The sequence below is a fragment of the Lissotriton vulgaris genome, chromosome 4_1, assembly GCF_964263255.1.
Source record: "Lissotriton vulgaris chromosome 4_1, aLisVul1.2, whole genome shotgun sequence".
In the NCBI taxonomy this organism is placed as follows: domain Eukaryota; kingdom Metazoa; phylum Chordata; class Amphibia; order Caudata; family Salamandridae; genus Lissotriton; species Lissotriton vulgaris.
In genome coordinates, this window is record NC_141691.1 from 222,204,290 (window position 1) to 222,226,876 (window position 22,587).

Sequence of the window (22,587 nt, forward strand, 5' to 3'; positions counted from 1 at the left end):
GTGCTCACCAGAAAGAAGACGATGTTCATGCCGTCTTCTTCTGTAAGGGCTACGAGAAGAGCAGAAGATACTGGCTAGTCCCGCTACTTAAGAACATGGGCTTTAGAAATTTCCAACCTGCCTATAGAATTTTAAAGTCAGACCTCTCTCCCATTGTGGTTTACGCCCTCTCTAAATTTTTAACTTCTATGTGGTTCACCCGGAATCGAGCGCTCAAAAGACTTATATAACAGCACCCCTGAAAATTTTATTACTTTTATTGCACCTATGTTCCCTCTTTCTTAAAATGTTCTTAATCATTGGATCACATTACGTTTAATCTCTTCTACTGTGTACAAATACTATGCATCTTTTATGATCTGTGATCGAAATAAAGGTCTTTGAAATGAAATGAATTAAAAGTGCATATAAAGCAAAGCGGCAAGCAAGGCAGACTGCAGGCAACAATTAAGAGGCAGTTTTGATTGCAAACGCGGCACAACGATACCACAAGTCGCCAGGGACACTGGGGAGCGACCACTCAGCCCAAAAGCGAAGCGAGTCACAGCGCATTCAGGTAACGGAGCGCTGTTTGTAGTCAGTGGGAGGGCGGCTCAGCTGGGAGGCGGGGCGGGCTCCAGAGGACGACAACAACAAACAAAATGGCAGCGGAGGGGTGAGCACAGCAGAGCGCTTGGGGAGAAACGCGCAATAACAGTCAAAGTTACAATTGCTAATTAAAAGTGCATATAAAGCAAAGCGGCAAGCAAGGCAGACTGCAGGCAACAATTAAGAGGCAGTTTTGATTGCAAACGCGGCACAACGATACCACAAGTCGCCAGGGACACTGGGGAGCGGCCACTCAGCCCAAAAGCGAAGCGAGTCACAGCGCATTCAGGTAACGGAGCGCTGTTTGTAGTCAGTGGGAGGGCGGCTCAGCTGGGAGGCGGGGCGGGCTCCAGAGGACGACAACAACAAACAAAATGGCAGCGGAGGGGTGAGCACAGCAGAGCGCTTGGGGAGAAACGCGCAATAACAGTCAGAGTTACAATTGCTAATTAAAAGTGCATATAAAGCAAAGCGGCAAGCAAGGCAGACTGCAGGCAACAATTAAGAGGCAGTTTTGATTGCAAACGCGGCACAACGATACCACAAGTCGCCAGGGACACTGGGGAGCGACCACTCGGCCCAAAAGCGAATTATGGGTAATCCGGTTACTCTATGTCCCTTTAGTTTGAAAGCCACTGGCAGAGAGGACGAGGATAGCCTCATCACTCACTGGCAGGGCTATCCCGATTCACTGGCTGTAGTGAAAGAACAATAGAATAAAAAACAATAAAAATATCTATTTTTTTGCTTGGAAACCAATTTCTGTCCGGTTATAGAATCATAGATATAATAAAGAAGAATGGAAACTACAGCTGCCTATGGCTAAATTAGCAGAACTTAATAAAAATATGCACTACACACAACTAGATTTGCAAGAGTTTCGGAGCATTAATGTTGAGCCAGTATTGCACCATTTCATGTATGTATGATCTAAGGCATTGGGTAGGGGTTAGTTTTCCTTCTTGACTTCACTGGAAGGAGTAACTTTATATAAAATGACTCCTCTGTTCTATACATTTTTTGCAGAATATGCCTTCCATGACTGCTAAAATGTAGTAAAGCTAACTGGAAAGAGGTTTGAAAAAAACTTTGTAAGATGAAGCAGTATGAATGTCACTGACCTACATGTACAGATTAGTATAGGATGGTGGAGTAGAATCAGCCAATGTTAACAAATACTACTACTAGCAGCACAGTTGGTGGAGGCTAATAACTGTCATTTAGATATCCTGCTCCCATGGGTCAAATCGCAAGGTGTAGGGCCAAGCATGTAACTTCCAGAATCTGGAAAGATTAGGAAGGTTTTACTTGGCATGGTTGCAGTTTTGGCCTTGGGACAGGTATTTATGCAGTACTGTTGGGGATGCAAGTTTATGCTTGGGAGCCCATTCTAAGGAGGCTAACAGATTGAAAGATTTCAAAGAGAAGAGACAGAAATAAATGTTCGAAATTATATCTTGGAAGGGTAGATACATTCTTTTCAGGATATGTGCAGACTTTCAGGGGAAAAGATATAATCTATACAAGTTTTCATAAACCTCTGTGGATCATGTACAGATTGTGGCCAACTATTTGCCAAATAAGTAATACCCAAATGAGACGAAAACTCTTTATACAAGGAAATTGCTGCATAGACAATAAGACCCTTATATAAAATCAATGATAGTCAGGAAAAGAATCTGGGGACCTTGGGTGAGGAAGAAAAGAGGGAAGCATTATATATATATATATATATATATATATATATATATATATATATATATATATATATTTTGTTCTCATCTCACCAAAAGTGTGTGCAATTCTTAAATAGTCGCTTAACCAAACTGTGCGCCCCACAGCCTCTGCATTCACTTCGGTCCCAAGCCGGACGAGCCCCTTTATTTGTGGCTTGGTGTAATCATAGGACCAACGGGTTTCACAAAAAGCGCAGGCCGCTGCCCCCGTCAGTAGAGGCTTGCAGATATTAAGACTTTCATCATTATTACTATGCTGGTCCAGTCTGGCCACTAAAGAAGCAGCTATAACCCAGTCCTGGGGCTTTGGGGACAAAGGGTCTCTCCATTTCAGACATATCTCCCTTCGGGCACTTAGAATCAGGTACAGCAATAGGCCTCTATGAATATGCCTCAATTTCTTACTCAGCGTACCATCGTCACCAAAGAACACCGTAGTTATATTTAGACTGATTTCTTCTTTAAAAATCCCACTTAAGGTTTCGTCAATTCCGCTCCAAAAAGGAGCAAGTTGCGGACACTCAAAGAAGATATAAAGATCATTGGCCTGAGGCAGGTCGCTTCTTGGACATTTTGGATTTGAAAGAGGGGCAATCTTTGCGATCCTAGCAGGGGTATAATATAATCTGTTGATAACAAAAAAATGATTCTTTTTAAGATTAGCAGGCTTAATGTATTTATACAACAGCCTCAGAGATGATTCATAAAGATCCTCAATGTTGCCTCAAATTAGAGTTTGGTTCCAAACTCTGGGTTGATGGGTGGAGTTCCTTATCCTCTGCCTCTATCAGCATTTTATACCTGCCTTATCATCTCTGCTAAAAGTCTGCCCCACGTTGAGTCATCTGGTTTTGAGAGCATCACCTGAATGTTTTTAAATTGAAAAGTGAAATAGTAACACTTTGGATCTGGAAGAGCCAGTTCCCCTTTGATCAGCCTGCGTCTCAATTTCTTCCAGGCCAATCTAGCCCCCTTCTGTGCCCAAATAAAACTTGCAATCTTACTTTGTACTTTATTAAGTGCTGATTCCAGAAAGGCAAGGGCCAGTTATCTATATTCCAGAGCATCACCTCGGTTTTAGTAGTATTAGCTAAATACCCTGAATAAGCACTGAATTCTAACAGCAGAGCTTTGACCCTCGGTATTGTTACCCCTGGGTTGTCAGTATATATTACAAAGTCGTCCGCATATAGGGCGATCTTACTACTATATTGATGAGATTTGAATGGGGTCATCTGTTCATCTACCCTGATAGCTTGGGCAAGGGGTTCTATATATATGTTAAAAAGCATAAACGGATTACGCTGCCCTCATAGATAGAGGATAGTAATGAAGTATTTAGAACAAAGTCCAGCTCAAATCTGTCCAATCCAGGAGAGCCACTTGAGTCAAATAGAGAGTCAGGTTGTTTTTTCTAAATACTCATGGATAAAACATTATTGCATGTCTGAGCAGATGGTCCACTGTAAGGGAGTGGCCATTTTGATTAAGCATGGTGCAGGTTGCACTATTACATTGGTAAAAACAGATCAGTCTGGGAGATGGGTAATGGCTAGGTTAGATTTTGGAGGGTCAGAGTTGATATGTGTCTCCTTCTATGGCCCTAACATGGATGATCCTACCTATGTTTGTAAGTTACCATGGGTTTTGATGGAAGAGGTTTCGTCAGTAGTAATAGGTGGAGATTTTAATGTCCTTTTAGATCCCCTTAAGAATAGGTTTAATTCAGAGCCATCACACTGCAGCCCCCCGGGTACGTCAGGCCCTGAATAATATGTTACATGATTTAGAGCTTGTAGATTTATGGACGGCTAAGGGGGGCAACAAACAGGGGTATACTTTTCATAGTAAAAAGTATGTACACTTCTCAAGTACACGATTATGCCTTGATCAGTCGCTCTATTGTGGAGAGTGTAATTTCGATAGACCTTCTGCCTAGTCACATATCTGACCACGCCCCTGTTGCATTTAATATAAAAGGGTGTCAAAGTAATACAAGACCTAGATGGACACTCAAAAGATCTGTCTTATCTGACACCGAGATAGTAATTACTTTATATATAACGTGGACTCCACATCAATGGAATTCTCTGGGATGCCTATAAGGCATTCATGCGGGGTTTCCTTCACAGCCGTATTAGTGCAAAGAATAAGGAGGAAGCACGGGATCTTCGGCTATTGGAGGAAAAAATCTTGCGGTTAGAGGCAGAAAGGATTAGGACCAATCAGGGGGACACTGATAGAATATTACAAAGACAGAGCGATCTTGAGAACGCACGCCAGGAGTTTAGAGTTATGCTTGATTCAAAATGTAAGGCTCAGTGACTCTCTAAATACATGCTGAATTTTAAATATGGTGAGAAGGCAGGTGCGTTGTTGGCATGGAAAGCCAGGGCGGACCGTGCAAAAACCATATAAGTGAATTAATCATCAATGAAAATGGTGATACCTCAAGCAGGTTAGACGATTTTCAAGTAAGTCTTATCTCTGTATTTGCAGAACTCTATGAAGAGGAAACTACACCTAACCTCGAGGTATTTAGGTCCTGGCTAAGGGATAAAACACCCTTGCGTGTAACAGAGGAAAGCCAGGTTGCACTGGATGCCCCATTTACAGAGGTCGAGATCAGGGAACAAATTGGAAAGTGCAAAAATAATAAAGCAGCCGGTACAGATGCCATCCATATTGAGATATACAAACATCTGCTCGAAGAACTGGCCCTTATTTTGGGTGATCTGTTTAATTCAGTTTATCAATCAGATGGTAAGGTACCTAGCTCTTGGAAGAAGGCGACCATTGTTCTTATCTTAAAGCCTGGAAAAGACCCGCTAAGGGCAGACTCATATAGACTGAACATGTGGAGTGGTGTGGCTCACTGGTTAGAGGCGGCAGACCCGAGAGCAGAGGACGGCCCGGGACCAGAGTTCAATTCCCGACGCGGCAGGGTCGTGGACCAGGGTCAGCGGACTCGATAATTCTCATCTCGGTGCCTACTCTAACCAGGGATCACACTCTGGGCATTAGCTTGCCTCATCTCCACAACGGCCCCCCACATACGCCGGGGATGCCTGGTTTCACCTTGGAGATACCCAGTAGGGACCATCTCACAGGGAAAGCCAGGATGGGTTCCCCAGCGGTCTACTGCGCAGAGATACTCCTTCGGGAGTCGATTCTAGCGCATTACAAACCCACAATTAATTAATTACTTAATCTCCCTGCTGATTGTAAGATCTTTATGAGCATTCTAGAAGGTAGGGTAGTTAAAATCGCCCCTCAGTTGATTAATAGTGATCAGAAAGACTTTATCCCCAAAAGATACATCCAAGAATTAACACAACAGTTAATAGGTAATATTGGTCTCGCCACTGCTCGATGGGAACCCTTGGCTGTAGTGGCGTTGGATGCAGCCAAGGCGTTCGATAGTCTGTTGGGAGATTCTGAGGGCTATGGGGTTTGGGCCTATTTTTATTCAAAGCCTGGTTATTTACTATCAGGGGGCCTCTGCTAAGATTCTAGTAAATGGCGTTATAACATCTAGCTTTGATATTCTTAGAGGGACACGGCAGGGTTGCCCTCTTTCGCCCCTGCTTTTTAACACTTATATATATAGAACCCCTCGCCTAAACTATCAGGGTAGAGGGAAGCCTTATAAAACCCTAAGCAGAGTCTCCAACCTCTTCTGTAATAAGGGCTACTTATGTTTAATAAAAATCACCCCAAACTACCAATATTATGAATGTTGTAACAGTGACCACATCAAAATGAAAGATTACCATAAGGTACAGTTGCCAGCTGCAATGTAAAAAAGGTATTAATATTAACAATGTCTCCCCCAACACCGCATGACCTATCACTCAGATATCAGCTGTAAATATATTTTGAAAATTCAGCCAATTTTCCCAAATCATCAGCTCATGAGTTCTTTAAGTATACACATTTTGGTGTTGAATACTCCATTTTCAGTGTAGGTAAACAAATATTAATTCGTCCAATTAAAAGCTTTTAAGTTAGTAGGCCAAGCTGCACCCAGAAGAGCTACTTACCGTTAGCAGGCGAGCTACAAGTAGCTCACAAGCTACTTGTTGGAGAAGCCTGGCTTAGACTGATCCGCCTTAAATATTTTTATTGGGTCTGCTACAGTTACACAAGATTTGAAGGAACAGACTCAGTGATATGTGAACGTAGAATTCTATCATGTGATTTTAAGCATTTCAACAAGTAGGGAATATCTTGGTAGGATATCTGGAACATTACAAAAGGTGCTAAAACAGACAGTGCATACACACCTGAAGGCTATCTTCGTGTTATTGTATGTAGAGAAATAGGCTTCAACAAACTCGAACCCTCTGGTAGCCAAGAGAGCACTAAATGGAAAGGATATACTGTGATCTCTGTGCCTTAAGGGAAGATAAGAATTAGCTTGGAAAAGCTGGTTTACTGGAACAGAGGTTGCATGCCAAAGTCTGTAAAGATATGTGGCAAACGTCAAGCACAGTTTTGACCTCAGGGAGGCATCAAATAGAGCTTTGCGGAGAATTGGACATGCTGTTAAATGATAGAATCCACTAGACCTCTATGGTCAGGAACACTTATATGAATATATCGACAAGTGGCTATGTACCAAAGATATAGTTTGACATATGGTGTCTTAGAACAAGGAGGCACTAACTTTGAATTGATGTAAGCTTCTCCTTGCTGGTATGTTGGCTGAAAATTTAAAAAAAACTATAAAAAGAAATGTTATAATAATTATTTGGATGACAGATGTTCAAAAATCCATTTAATAGCCTTTACAGAAACAACTTTATATACAAGAGACATGAATGCGCTGCTTCAAAACAGCAAATGGCCATATTTCCAGCAACAGAATACACTGGCATTTTTGGGGAAAATATTCTTCCCTTCTCATAATCATTTGTAAACTTTCCAGTATTTAAAATGTCCTTTCGAGTCTGCTTTATTGAAAGTTATGAAATTACAGTAAGAAACTGGCTGCTATTTCAATATGTATCCTCAGAGTGTAAAGCACATGTTCAGCAATATTTATGTAAAAAGCAAAGGCAACAAAGAACTGCCTACAACATTTGAAGACATGTCAAATTGAAATCTTTTGTTTCCAGCTTAAAAATTAGTGTTTATTCTGTTAGCAATCTATTTACATAATACCAGTTTTTTAGTTTGTGATCAGCTTAGTAAGACTCCGGTACTATAAACTCAATTTCAGCACTGCCCTTGGATGGGCTTGGTTTAAAAATATTTTGCCTTCCTTGATCACCAAAGAGATCATCCCAGCTAATTGTTTGGGAGGATAAATTAGATGCTGTTTCATCAGAAACAGTACCTTTATTTCTAATAAATCCATCATCATTTACTACAGGAACACTAGTGGACAGTTGTGTTTTATTGTCACACGTATTCTCTTTGACTGATGATTTGCATTTGTGCAGACGATAAAGCTTGGGGTCTCGAGAAGGGTCTTGATTATGAGTCGTCTTCATATGTGAAGACATAGAACTATAGTAGGTGAAAGCCTCTCCACATGTCAAGCACTGGTACCTCTTCTCCCCAGTGTGCACAATTTCATGCTTTGTGCGGTACTCCCCCAATGCAAAAACTTTCCCACAGAAACGACAAGGATATTTATATTCCCATGTATGGATATTAAAATGCCTTTTCAAATTCTTCACCGATACATACGATCTCTTGCATACGATGCAGATGTAGTATACCTTTCCATCTTCATCAACATGCTCATAGTGGTCCTCATGCTTTACTTTCGAACGCTTGTTGTTTGGAGAACCATCAGTTGATTTTGGTAGCTTAATTTCACCATCATCATCATCATCTGAGTCATCCTTAATTGATACAACTATGTTACATGGATCTTTCTCATTCTTTGTGTAATCTTTGTCACCAATTGATAACCCTCCATTTTCAGATGGGGTCCCTAGGGTGAAGAGCGTCTTGCCCTCCACGATGCTCTGGGACCCTGTAACTGACCCTTTGAAACAATCGCTGGTGTATCCAGGATTAACATCTGTATTTTCCATCTCCTGCCTTGAGCTACTTTCTGGGTTAACAGCTATGTGTTTTGGGTTCTGAAATTCTTGCTTGTCACAAGCATCTGCACTACCATGAGTGGCAGTTAACAAATCTGGGCTAGAAGGAGAACTATCATTGCTATCAATCACAACCTTGTCTGAAGCAACATTATTGGATGTGAGCTGCAGGACAATCCTATCAGTTGTTGGGGATACGCATTGCTGAGGAAAGGAGTAGACGCTTGATGAATTAGAAGGATGGTGATGTAGCAACATGCTGCTAGGAATCGAGTGATGGGGAGTGGAAGCAGCTAAAGGTGATTCACTAGCTTGTGTTTTGATTTGACTTTGAATGTTAACACATGAAGAATCTTCTCCAGGTGGCAAGACACCTTTGAAATGTAAGTTACTTTCGGACGTTTCCATGGGAACAATTGAAGTGTTACCTGAACTGCTACCATCGATGTTTATTTGTTGACTAGACAAAGCAACCACATCTAGGCTGCCCCTCTGTTGTGCTACTTCTACGGTATTTGACACACCAGGTTTTGGAGGTAGAAGTTCAGAAAAGAAAATGACATCATCATCAGCGTCTTCCTCATTACTGTACGGTAAGGCACATATTCCATCTTCTTTGCTCAGTACCCTTTTGGTGGGCTCCTCTGTAGATGCAATTTTATTTTGAAATCCTCTCTGGTCCAGGTTAGGCTGACAGATTGCCACAAAGTTATTATTTACACTCTTTGTCATGCTTTTCATCTCTGACAAAGGGATACCTAGCTCTGCAATGAACTTAATGCCCAGTAGTTTGCCTGATCTAATCAACTCCTCAAGCAAAGAACAGTGTAATCTAACAATTTTGGAACTGTAGATGTAGTTAAGAATTTCTTCAAAGATATCTGCTCTTACACAAGTCAGCTGAACCACTTGATTCGCAACAGAAAATAGTTGATGAAAGTATGTGCTTGATGCTGACAGAATATTTTTGTGGGCACTAAACCTTTTGCCTTCCACGATAATAGTGACATCACAAAATAGTCCATGGATACGTTGTTCATTTAAAGATGCTAATAGTGCACTAGAGAACTGGGTATCTGTAGCTGAAATCAGTTTTCGGCCGTCCATACCTATAAAGGGGATGGAAACAAAAAGTGCATTAAAGATGTGGCTTCTGTAACAAAAATGTGTACATTTGATATAAACTACTCCTTAAGTTATTAGACTATCACTCAGGTGGTAAAAGGCAAGCTGTATCAGAAGTACATAGGTCGGTGACTGAGGGCCTTATTCAGAGCCTACTCGCTGTGGCGGTCCGCCCACTGTATTGCAAGTGTGGCAGTCTGGTTGCCACAGGATCACCACCTCTGCTGGAATCCAGTATCGTGAGGCAGTAGTGCAGCGGAAAGGGGCAGGAATATGCTTGTGGTGCCGCTGCGGTACCGCCAAGCATATTCAGAGTTGCATAGCAAACGCCCATTTCATGGCGGGAGTCTGCCATAAAAAACGTGTTGGGCATGCAACTAATGGGTGGCTGCATGCCGGTGGCATATGTTGTGCCACTCTAGGATTGCACCCGCGTCCTGCACGGTGTGGCATGCACACCATGGTGCATGCCACACTGTGCGGCAATGTGCTGCAGGCCATGTCATGGCAGCAGTCTGCTGTTAGGGCTCTCCTATGAGCATAACACAGTTGCCACTGTGAGACCACCGCAGCACCACCCGACTGCCCTTGATTCAACTCAGAATCCGGTGGGTGGGCGAACCATGGGCTTGGCAGTCCTCCTCTCAGCACAGTGGTGGCGGTGCTGCAGGAGGACCGCCAAACTTGGAATAAGGCCCTGAATCTAGAAGAAGCAATAGTTGACAAAAGATAGTCATTCGTTTGAGCACTTTCAAGCAGTTGACATTCTTGCAACGTTGCACTTTGAAAAAAAGTTACACTTGTCACCTTTCTGCAAGCAACAGATTCAAAAGTAGCAAGAAAACATGTTTTAATGCCATTTATTATTTTGTAGGACAGACTTAAAAGAAAAAATAATTTTATTAAAACTAACATGGCATACAGATATTAAAATATTTTGTATTAGTGTTTATTTAAATTAGTTTTTCACAGGAGTACTTCAAGATATACTCAAATCAAACAGTGCTAGATCTTTATTATCAAGTGTGGCTTCAAAAGACTTCTATACAATGCCTATTTTCTATTTTCTTCTGTATGACAGAGGACCTCTTTTCTTGTTCCCGCTAAAATCTTACAGTTCTTTATTTTTATGTCTAACCTAGACACAGCTGTAGCTGTCTCGCCATCCTCAAGTTATGCAAAGAATTCATAACCAAACAGACAATGGCAAAGCCAATAGGTCTTGCTGTTTTGAAAGAAGCAATGACATTCTCATCGATTGCTCTTCAAAAGTTGCAATTAGCGCGAACAACGCAGACAGCAGTTCCCAACATCATTGCCAGAGGTCGCTCAAGTTATACACACAGGCTTTCTGTGACAGGTTGCAGTATTTAAGCTTAAGCTGCTACTAGGAATCCCAAAGTCATATGATGCTCCTTTTCACACGGAGCTGCCACTACAGTCCAGGTGTAAGATACATGCACTGCAGAGGTGGAGGAAAGTCAGGTGTGGTAGGTTATGTCTCGTAGATTGGTGAGGTGGGTAAGTATGGCATGGTAGATAGATTAGGTTACGTATAGTAGGTAAATATGGTAAGTATGGCCGGTAAGTTATGGTAGGTAGATATGGTTGGACTAGATATATGTAGTGAAAGAGGCACTCTTGTGGTTTGGCACCCTATGATGACCTTCGACTACCATCATTTTAATTGACTTTAGTGTTATTTTAACCTAGCCTGGATATATGAGACAGTCCTGCATATGTCTGCTTCTCTTCTTTCTTGTAATGTTGTTGTCTTTCAGTGGGAGCTGTCATGGAGTAGAACAGTCTTGCCAAGAATAGAAGGTGTGGGATGTGCATTTGAAAGCGTGAGAGATGTGTGGAATTTGCTTTTTTTTTCTTCATTTAATCTTTATTTCGGTCAATTACAACCATAAAGACAAATTTAAAAATACAACAATCCATTTACAATTTACAAATGTTTATTTTCCAGTTTACAGTTAATCCAGAAGTTGGGGTACCAAAAAGGAAGGTGGCAGATATTGCTATACAATTTTTAGATCGGTTACTATACGCCATAAAACTAATCTAAATCTAAATTCTTAAATACACATTAAAAAGACTTTTAAAAGCTAGCCATAGTTACATTTTTAAAATCTCTACATTATATAAAAAGAAAAACACAGAAGGAGAGGAGAGTATCATGGGGATTTGACCCTATTAAAAAGTGCTAGTGCTTTTTTTCTTCATCTTAATATTCGGATCTAAGGCAAGTAGGTTATTTGGTTCTAAAGCTTTAACACAGCTTTCTTTCTTGTCAAAGATACATTAAATAAAAACCTGCTCACACAAAAGACAATTATTCGTAAGGTATCAGTTTTTAGGATGCGTTCAGCATCACCACAACTTCGGACACCCAAGTACCTACAAAGAGGCCTAATCCAGCGTTTCCTAGCAGAATTTTATGCTATGCAAAAGAAAAGTATGTGGGCATCATTTCCCTTTACTTCTTCTGTACATAGGGGACACAGGTCACTTTTATTGCCCCCTTTGTTTCTGCCCCAACTGGATACGTTTGCACTTGTTTGTAAAATTCCATATCTGAACTGCAGGAATAGGAATTTTGCTAATGGAGGTTCTATCTCGTCCAGAAAAGGCTCCAGACGAGCAACATCTTTAAAAGCTAAAAACTTCACAGATAAGGACCCGGCAGCCGTACTATGTAATACAATATTTGCCATGTAGGCCCAATATGTTAACTTTAGGTGTTTCTTACAAAGTACCGTCAGCTGTTGAGGATCCTCCCAATAATGGGATAAACCTAGCTTTCTCATCCATAATATAACATGTTTGAGCCAGGGAATATCCTTACTTCGGTCAGTTCTTATAATTTCCTCCAGGCCTTCTCTATAGTGAAGCAGTTCAGGAGTTGACCAAATCCTAATCCAAAATAATAATGGCCTCAACACAGCATGATGGTCTGTGCGTTTTATATTAAGATCCATGCATACTGGGATTAGGGGTGTCCTAGTTGGAAGTTTTAATAGTTTCCTGTAAAATTTATTTTCCTCTCGTTCGAAATTCTTCTTACAGTGTGACTCCCAAATCTCAGCCCCATAAAGTGCTGCAGATTGTGCTTTAGTTTTGTATACTTCCAGTGCAGGGGAAACAGCCTTAGATGAACTAGCCTCGTGTTTTTTTAAATATAGGTAGTGAGTTTTGGAGCAGCATTATCCTGCTCTTTTCTAATTGTCCCTACCACGACATTTTACTGTCCAGAGCGATTCCTAAATAATTAAAGCTTTCCACATATTCCAATGTTTGGGTATTTAAAACAAGATTATTTTTAAATGATTTATGTGGGTTTAGAGAAATGTATTTGGTTTTACTAGAATTGATTTCGAGGCCCTTCAATGTGCCATAGGTATTAAAGGAGTCCACTACGCATTGGAGTCCCTTGGGGGTTTGTGAAATTAAAATTGTGTCATCGGCAAATAATAAAGCCGAGATAACATCACCCCCAAGTTGAGGGGAATCATGGTTGCAATTTAATAGATATTTGGGGATATCATTTACGTACAGTGAGAATAGAGTTGGTGCCAATAGTAGGTAAATATTGTAGATATGGTTGGACCAGATATATGTAGTGAAAGAGGCACTCTTGTGGTTTGGCACCCTATGATGACCTTCGACTACCATCATTTTAATTGACTTTAGTGTGTTATTTTAACCTAGCCTGGATATATGAGACAGTCCTGCATATGCCTGCTTCTCTTCTTTCTTGTAATTTTGTTGTCTTTCAGTAGGAGCTGTCATGGAGTAGAACAGTCTTGCCAAGAATAGAAGGTGTGGGTTGTGCATTTGAAAGCGTGAGAGATGTGTAGAATGTGCTTTTTGGTTTCGAAGGGCAGTGTTGTGAGCGGTGATGGACACATGTGCTCGGTGTTGTATATGGAGAGATAAAGTATTTGATGCTATAGAACATTGAAAGATAAAGCATGTGATGCTATAAGCAGTTGTGCATAAATGTGCATTGTGTTGTACATTGGTGAGAATTATGAAGGTCTTACTATTGGCTTTGACATGGCCTCATGGCATCCTTTATACTGACTCTATTTTCTGAACTGACACCATTTCCTGTGCTCGCACGTAGCTGCAAAGTGGGCAGGGCATGTTTCTGCTCCTCACTTGTTTTTGCTCTTCACTGACAAGAGTATACTGGATATTATCTGTGGAATGTACAATTCTGCCTCAGAGTCAAAATACAGGAGCTTAGCCAGCCTCCGTCTTGGCCTTGATGCAGACTGGTACAGCCAGCTCGGTGTTTTCTAATGAGAAGGGGGCGAGGTTTTCTAAAAGCTTTGCCTTACGTTTAGTAATGGTATTTAAGCTAGGAACCTTCGAGGGCCAGGCGGAAGCTCGCCACAGAATAGACGTATTGCTGTGGAGGTGACGAAATTTGAGTTCTGATTGAACTCCTACCTGGGCTGGTGAAAGGTTTCCCCAGCTTGAGTTGGCCAGGATGTTGCTTAATCGATCGGTGAGGTGTTCCTAACCATTTTGTATATATTTTCTACTCTTTTGCTACTTGTATAAACTGAATTTTATTCTAATTGTTCATTTTAGTCACTTGATACTTGGGAATCTGCATTTACTGATATATTTGGCCTACCGTTCTAAATTTTGCATTAATAAACTTGTGTGTGTTATTTTAAATGCACCTGGATTTGTTTTCTTGCCTCGCCTAAAGGGAGTGCAGGGTTTGGGTGTGGCTTATTGGTGAGAAGTCACATTCATTACAATATGGTAAACTATAAAAAATAACCCTGTGAAGGCTATTGTTTTGCTGTATTGATGACAAGAGCACTAAAGTGTGTGTTGTTTTACAGTTGCCTGGCTCCTGTCTAGCTGCCATCTGCTTAGTTAGTTTTAACTTTTCTTTCCACATACATTTGCCCCAGAGGTGAGCATCTGGGAGAAAATTAGTTGCTGGCTTCCAGTTTGGTATTTTAAGTCTCTCGCCTTCGTTGAGGCTGATGCGTCGTGTCATTGCTACAGCCATGCCCCCGTTAGCCTGGCCTTTATTTACGACACAGTGCTGCGTCTGAGCCGCAGCGACAATGGCAAAGCTGTCTGCACCTGTCCACTGCCGAACTACACCATGCGCTAAAAAACTCTGGCCGTTAAGCATCAGAAGAGGCTCCACAGATAATCTAGTCGCAGACTAGTCTTTGGAGCCTGAGGAATGATGGTAAATCATTAAGCTGCTCTCTGTTTAACATCAGCGGGCTCTGTCAGAAATGGGGATTGACCAGCATGTGATTCAGGTTTGCAAACAAGACTGCTCTCCCGCTATCTGGCTCACCTAAAAATCCTTGTACTAAACTGGAGAGTGAGAAGCTGAAGAAGGTGAGTATCTCAAAGAAGATACATTTAGGGTGTTCCTGATTAATGCAAGGTCTTGAATTAAAAACAAAACAGGATTTGCTAAATGTTTTGTGGCACAAGACTGATTGTGTCTTAGTTACGGAGACATGGGCCAGTGACTCCTCTGGCCCAGACTTGGTGAATGCTCTTCCCGCATGATTCACAATACTTGGACATAATTGAGCATATTGCAATTATTCTTAAAGACAGGTATCGCTGTTGTAAGGAATCTATACGGTATACAATTTCCTGTAAGGCTTTACACTTCACATTAAAAATCCAGCATACAAAAGCCTTCTTAGACATTCTAGTCCACAGACCGCCAGGCCCTAGATTGGTCTTCACACTACAAATCGGCCAACTGAATCTAGAGAAAGCTAATTTCACCATACTAGGGGACTTTACTTTTCATTCAGAGGATGTACATGTAGATAGTCCATTTCACTTACTGACACAATGTCTTGTTTCAGTCTCTCCCAACTACTCAATGCTCTTTCGCATAGTGCAGGGCACATACTGGATGGAATCTTTACTCGTGCTCCACTACTGAAAATCAGTAAAGTACTCCCACTTAGCTGGTTGGACCAATATCAAGTTGGTTTTACACTTTCTTAGATGTCTACCTTCTAGGATTCTCGCAAGGCTAATAACAGATTGTCTGGAGCTGAATGTCGGAGCTCTGATGCGACGCAGAAACTATGAAAATGAATGGTAAGAGACGGAGACGAGCAGCCATTTTGAGCCGCTTGCGGAGTGCCCGGCCCCGTCGAAAAGAATTAAAGGGCGATCGTCGAGGCCTGCTGAGGATGCGGCAATAAACAGTTACCGCTTACAGCTGTGAGCAGAGGAGACGCGGACTTCCTGGGGCCTGAAACATGGGGGGGAAAGCAAAGACTCGAGCCACGCATTGGGCGCACAGGAGCCGAATCAACCGACAGATACACCGCAGGGAAAGGCCCGGTCTGCCCACACACAGGGCTGTCGGCACTGCTGCAGTCACGAAGCCCCATGGAGTTAAATACTAACACGGAGGACATGGCAAGGAGGTGCAATTTATCATTTTAATTGCCTCAAATAAACTATGCTTCAGGAAACTGTTTCAGAATGGACATTTCTTCACATTCCACCACGATACATCAGAGGGCTGATGTGAGCCCACCCACAAATTGAGCCCACTAGCTGTACTACTGGGTACATGACCGCATGGTTGGTGAAGCTTCCATTGTTGTAATTCCTAAGCAGGATAAAGGAGCATATATATTAGACGGTGCGGGGCACAGCAGGTGGGGCATATTGCAAGCTGCATGTACGACGACAAGCAACCAGAAAAGCCCCCTTGGTCAAAATAAACTGAAGGTGGCTTCGGAGACCCATGAACTCCCAAGGGGGAACTGCTTCTCCAAGGTCGTGGGCTGAAGCTGCAGAGTCCTGAAAGTACACATAGGACACCTAAATGTGCAGTGTCCAAACTGTAGCATAAAAATCGACGGCAAGCAAAACCATAATAGTTGAGGAGGGAACTCAGAGAGTGGCTAATGGACTCAGTGGAGTGACTGACAGACCCTTCTGAGGCGGTTGGGTGAAGTAATATTCCTACATAAAAGTCGATATTAGACGTCCTGAAGAGGTGGGAGAGAGGCCTCCCTAGCTGAAACTTGGTGGCGGATTGGGAAGAGATCACGACAAACGGACCCATGCTTGTGCCCCGTTGGGCCGGCTTCGCTCTACACTGCTTAAAAGGCAAAAACCTATTGCACAATATGGGGAAAGAAAAGGGTGGAAAACCACCACAGATGAATAAAATCTTTAACTATGCCCAGCCACTCCCTCTGGATCAAAAGGCAGAAATACTGGCCCCAACACCAATACAGATGAGCAGGTACAAGACTCGGATCGACCGCCTTATATAACGGATGTGCTCGCTGCTATACATGCCACAAGAGATGAGCTTAAACATAAAATGTACTCTGTCGCCATAAACGCGAACCTACTACGGTGTGATCTATGAAAGATCTCAGATAGGGTCACTAAAACAGAGGCGACGGTAGACACGCTCCAAACGTGGTGCGCCTCAACGATCAGGCTGAAGATAGATCGCGAAGGAACAATCTTCGCTTTGTGGGATTTCCTGAGAAAGCGGAGGGCCCATCTGCAGAGCTATTCCTTGAAGACTGGCTGGCTGGTGCTCTGGCCCCAAATAAACTTTCCACGTTTTTCACTGCGGAGAGGACACATAAAGCATTAGTCCCAGCCCCCTCCCCCAACTCCCCTGAGACCAGAGGCACCTCCCAGGGCCCTTATAGCCAGATTCCTCAACTTCCGGGACTGAGACTCTATCCTGCAGCTTACCAAAAGGGGTGCAATGCCAACTTTTTTCGTTCTTTAGCCTCGTACTTTTCTAGTCATCCTTGTGTTTTTAAATTCTGTCTGCAGTTTATAGTAATTGAAAACCAATATACCACTTCCTTTGCCAATACAAAGAATATTTTAAGTTTTGTTTTTCTAAGTTCACTTTATTTGGTATTTATCTCAATTTCCCAGCCAGCATTATTGTCAAAGTTTAAGCTGATTTCTCCAGTCATAACCAGGGTGCTATGAATGGGACTTCCCTGCCAGCAGCGGAATGGGCAGCTAGGTCATGCCGAAGCTCCCAGCATTGGGAGAGCTGCTGATTTTTGCAGATCCACTACTTCCTTCATCTCACACTCTCCTTCACTGGAGTAGAAGGTTTCACACATTGGTTAAGAGGATGTGGCATCCTGCAACTGACACAATCCAGACATAGTGATGTCAGTTACGGAACAGTCACCTAGGAACCCACTTGATGGTTTCCTTGCAGTCATGAGGGGGCAAAAACAGTTGCACTCTTCAGGAGTACTTTGAATGGGGTCTTGCAGGGCAAGTAACCAAGGGGAGGTGATCGTATGCTCACTGCAGCACCAGAAAGTGTCTGTGGTAGTGAGGCGATCAGCCCCAAAAGAGCGAGAAGTGGGCCGTAGGGCAGGGACGGGGCCCATGCGATCTGCGCTGGTGGAATGCAAAAAGATTACGCCAATATGAGGCCCCAGGGGAAGGAGGGGAGGCCGGGGCAGAATTGCTGAAGAGATAGCGGGTTTAGGGGCCACATGAGGCCTTGTGTGCCGGGGTTGAGGGTAGGCCGTCGATAATGCGCGAGCAGCAGCTGGGAAGGGGTGGAGGAATGGGGGAGTAGTCAGGACAGACTGCAAGGGAGTCTTCTCAAGGAAGAGAGTAGTTGGTGGGGGGGAGGCTGCTTGGCACAACAGTAATGAGTTGGGAGGCAGGTGGGGGAGAAGGCAAATTATAGCAAGGAGGCACTGGGCCCGCAGGAGGCACAAGGTGGCGGAAGAACAGAAGGAAGGTAAGGGGTAGGATGGAGGGTAGGCTGCAGGACTCCTATATCATTATAGAGAAGGGGGTGGTTGGAGAGGGTGCCAGAAGGGGTGAGGGCACAGTGGGAGCAGGAAGACACAGAGGAAGGAGGAAAAGCAGCTTGGGGGCACCTGCAGGCAGGCACAGAGGAAGTTGGGTAACGCCACAACAAATTTGGCCCGGTCTCAGCATTAGTGGTGGGATTGTTGGAATGGAGCAACGGCGAAGAAGAAAGGGAGTAGAAGCATGAATGGTGGGCGAGGATTTGAGCAAGCCTTTGAGGATATATACCAAGGAGGGCTGGAGCAAGGTATGCAAGGATCATCGGGCATAGGCAAAGTGGCTCAAGGGGTGTGAAGGAATAACAAGCCTTTTGCTCAAAGCGTGCAGTGTGGAGCGCAGGCAGGGCAGTTGGTGCAGTTTGTTGGATATGGGTACAACCCAGTTAATTAGCAGCACTCCGGGCCTATTCTCTTTCTCACAAGAGGAGCAGTACGTCGACATGGTGGGCTCAGGAGAGCACAATGTGGCTCTGCCTTCCTAAGGCCAAATCCGTTCTTCAGGACCCTATCTTTGTTGAGCTACTGCAATCATGAATAGACCTATTTATACTAAATGTGATTTATCAAATTAATGCCTCCATACAGACAGGGTGATCTTCACTCCTGTAAGAGATGGTGACAAAAAATACAGTGAACAGTAAAACCTGTAATTACATTTCCCTTACTTCATATCGTTGAAAAATGCTGGGACAGATACACTCCTGTCCTCTCTAAGCCTTTATAACCCGGCCTAGCGACCTCAATGACAGAGCTCAGATGTGCACATTACGCTGTTTCTGTGCCTTATGTTGACAATGCGCAATCCTCTCAAGGTAAAAAATGGCCCTATTTCTCTGACTAGTTATATGGTATTAGACATCTCAAACGGGTATGCCTTCAATAGGAATTATCTCAACACTGCATAACCTGCTACATGAGTCATGCAAACCCCGCCCAGCTGTTGCCTAAGGGATACTACATTGGCTATTCAGGTGTGTCAGGTAGAAAAAGCTCAACATGAGCCCTTAATTCCTTATCGTAGCAACATCAAGGTATGGCTCCCAGCCCCAAAACGGAGCTAACTCTAAAGTCACTTTCCAACGACACGAGCAGTGTCATGTAATATATGACCTCCTTATTCGCCACTTGTCCAATATCCTGGCAAGTCCAATCTTGCCACACGATTACTTCTTAAGCTTCCGTAACAACAAGTATGCCGCATACAAAAGGCAGATCCAGTTGCAGGAGATAACATACTCAACATCAAGATCGCCGCTGTCGCAGCGATAGCCAAGCGCTAAGAGGTCTATTGTACCATGCACTAGTAAGAAATACCATACTCAATAACAACAAAATATAGCTGCTCTAGCAACGATAACCAAGAGCCAAGCGGTCTGTTACACTTACCTCTCCGTCGGTGCCTCGGACCTGACCTGAGTTCGTGGGAGGTACCGAGGCACTGGAGAGTCTGCATTTAAGAGGCGGCCAGCCGATGCACGTCGTGTCCCATTGTTGACGTCACATCACATGTTTAGAATACGTGATGTTGTCGTACCCCATAGAAGGAGTACAAGATGACATCATCTAAAAGCGAATTACGGGTTTTACTGTTCAATGTATTTTTTGTGTCACCATCTCTTACAGGAGTGAAGATCACCCTGCCTGTATGGAGGTATTAATTTGATATATCACATTTAGTATAAATATGTCTATTCATGATTGCATTAGCTCAACAAAGATAAGGTCCTGAAGAAAGCCAGGGCAAGAGGCCCTTTTTTGGCTGAAACTAGTAGACCGATTAGAACAGCGGCGTATTTGGTACAAGCCACTCCTGCACTATTTTTAATAGGTTTGAAAGCAATACTGGAATAAAAGTGTTTGTTTGCTTCCATAGCCTTTTTAAAACTTTCACACTATTTGCACTGCACCCACACTTCTCATCGACTGCTCTTACATAGGAACGTAGGCGTATATTGTCTATACTGGCGACCAAGTTGGCTACTGTTTTACCAAGGGATTTCCTTTCTTGAGGAATTGCCAACGACTAGTAGGTCATCCCATCCATAGAGGCACCTTCCTTAACTATGAGGTGTTGTGGTAGGAAAGCAGGAGTTCCAGAAGGGCAGTTGATGGAAATCCTATAGCTCCTTTCCTATGTTGTAGGAAGATCACACTAACGAGAAGGTGTATGGTGTCGCATACGGTTTGGGGGCTGTTTGATCAGTAATTTTCTCACTATAAATTTATGACCACCAGATTCCTGTTGTATTTGTACTAGTATGGAATTGGGGATTGAATCTGTAGTTGGTCGGGAAATATTTTCGCATGGACCCTTGTTCTCTTGATGGAACTATGTGGAGAATTGTAACTGTGAATCAACTGCTGTACCAGAAGAGAAGGTGGGTTGTGACAAAATAACACAGTCACAATGTTCCCGCAAAATGTTTCCACTGTGCGGCAGTCTTAGGTCTCTCTGTGATGCAGCCAAGGGTACGTGCGCCAAGAAACTGATCATTCATGTGAGTGCAGTGCGTAACTACCAAGATCAGTGGCGTTTGCCACTCCATACAACTGATTTACAACAAAGCAAAAAAGGAACATTTCTACAAACATCTGCTCCCCTACTCGTTTTGACTAACCAGATTTTATCTGGGTGAGCTATTTTTAGGGCCTACTGATCCGTTCTGGCGAGCTGCCAAAAACCAGGTGTTCTATTCCTTCAGAGCATGAATGAGCAATAAAGATGCATTTAAATCTTGTTTTTATATTGTCACATTTGCTGTGGGTTCAAAGACGGAAGACCATGCCAGCTTATGTTTTCTTACAATTTGCTGCTTACTTTATCCCGGTAGTGCAAACTTCTCCAAGGAAATCCCTGAAAATTCAACAGCCAAAAGTATCTTTCCATCCCTAGAGTAAACTGCAAGCCCTTACGTTTATTTGCATTTATTATCAGGGCTGGCTTTAGTGCTGTGTGCATCAGGTGTGACAGTGTTTGTTGACAACACCTCAATTACCAGCTCCACCACAGATTCCCGCACTACCACCCTTAAATAGTGCCCCGTAAGTCTCCATAACCACTGTCTCTCTTATGCATTTAATTTGTTTTATACCAGTGAGGGGTGTCAGCGCACTTACATTACACACACATTCAACAGAATCAATGATACGAGTGTAAATCAGTGTAAAGGAAATGATCCATAAGAAAGCACTGCATGGTGAAGGAGTCACATGTCATCCATACTGGCTGGCAGTTTAGTTTAAGAAGGCTTCGTCTGGAGAAGCACTAACTCCGAATTCAAAATGTAATAAGGTTGGCGGTCCACTTTAATAAGAATTCATTTCTACTCAAATGAATCCTTTTTGCAATATTAGTATAATGAGACTGGGATAAAAAAATCATAATGCTCTAATCTATGCCTTGCAATTAGCTTGCAGCTCTTTAAACAAAATATTAGATTACGGTTCCATATCAGGAGGCTCCTTTGCGCTCCAAGCAGCTCAACAATGGAACAAACTTCCCCCTGCTCTGAGACTGGAGAGCAGTGAATTGCGGTTTAGGGCTATGCTTAAAACACATCTATACACTGCATAGATCCTGGGCTTATATGCTGTTTCAATGATAGCTTCAGCGCGGGGACACGCCGTGATGGCGTTACTGAGCGCTCTATAAGCTCTTTATTATTATTATTATTATATCAGAATTTTAACTTCAATAAACGGCAAGTAACAAAAGGATCTCTCAGACAAAAGCAGTTACCCACTGTTACTTTGTGATCTGCAAGGTTATCATTCTTTGCAGCAGGCATTTTAACCCTCAACGTTAGCTTAAGATGAGTCAAAACTTACACTAGGCAAAACTCCATCTCTAGTCAGGAAAAACATGAATCTCTGGCATTATCTTGACATGTTTATTGGGATACTTGTTAACATAGCGCTTCACCATTCTTGCAGTACAGTTATCCTGTAGAAAGGATGAAAGGGGGACCAACTATGCGTGCGGGTGCTCACTCAATTATGCTGTGTAAAAGGCATGCACGGATCCTCTGTGCGCACAGCTGTACTGCACAGGATGCAAACACAGCAAGCATAGCTCAACAGTCTTGTGCTCAACGGCATGGTGTCAGGACCAGACAAGCTGTGGGAACACATATGTGCGAGGGAGAGTATCTGCACCACAATATGGGGTATGAGAGCCGCAATCCACAGCTGGGCACGGACTTGACAAATACCTAAATGCAT

At 42.9% G+C, this 22,587-nt stretch overlaps 1 protein-coding gene across 3 annotated transcripts in view; it reads right to left on the reverse strand.

Annotated features, from left to right (window-relative positions):
- Positions 1-7,076: 7,076 nt before the first annotated feature.
- The window catches only part of LOC147718587 (transcriptional regulator Kaiso-like), a 368,583-nt gene continuing 353,072 nt past the window's right edge, over positions 7,077-22,587 (reverse strand). For all 3 annotated transcript variants that reach the window (XM_086918536.1, XM_086918535.1, XM_086918534.1), the window contains one exon: positions 7,077-9,492. In XM_086918536.1, coding sequence (XP_086774662.1) covers positions 7,514-9,490 — 1,977 coding nt within the window. In that variant the 5' untranslated portion in view covers positions 9,491-9,492 and the 3' untranslated portion in view covers positions 7,077-7,513. The remainder of the gene's footprint in view (positions 9,493-22,587) is intronic.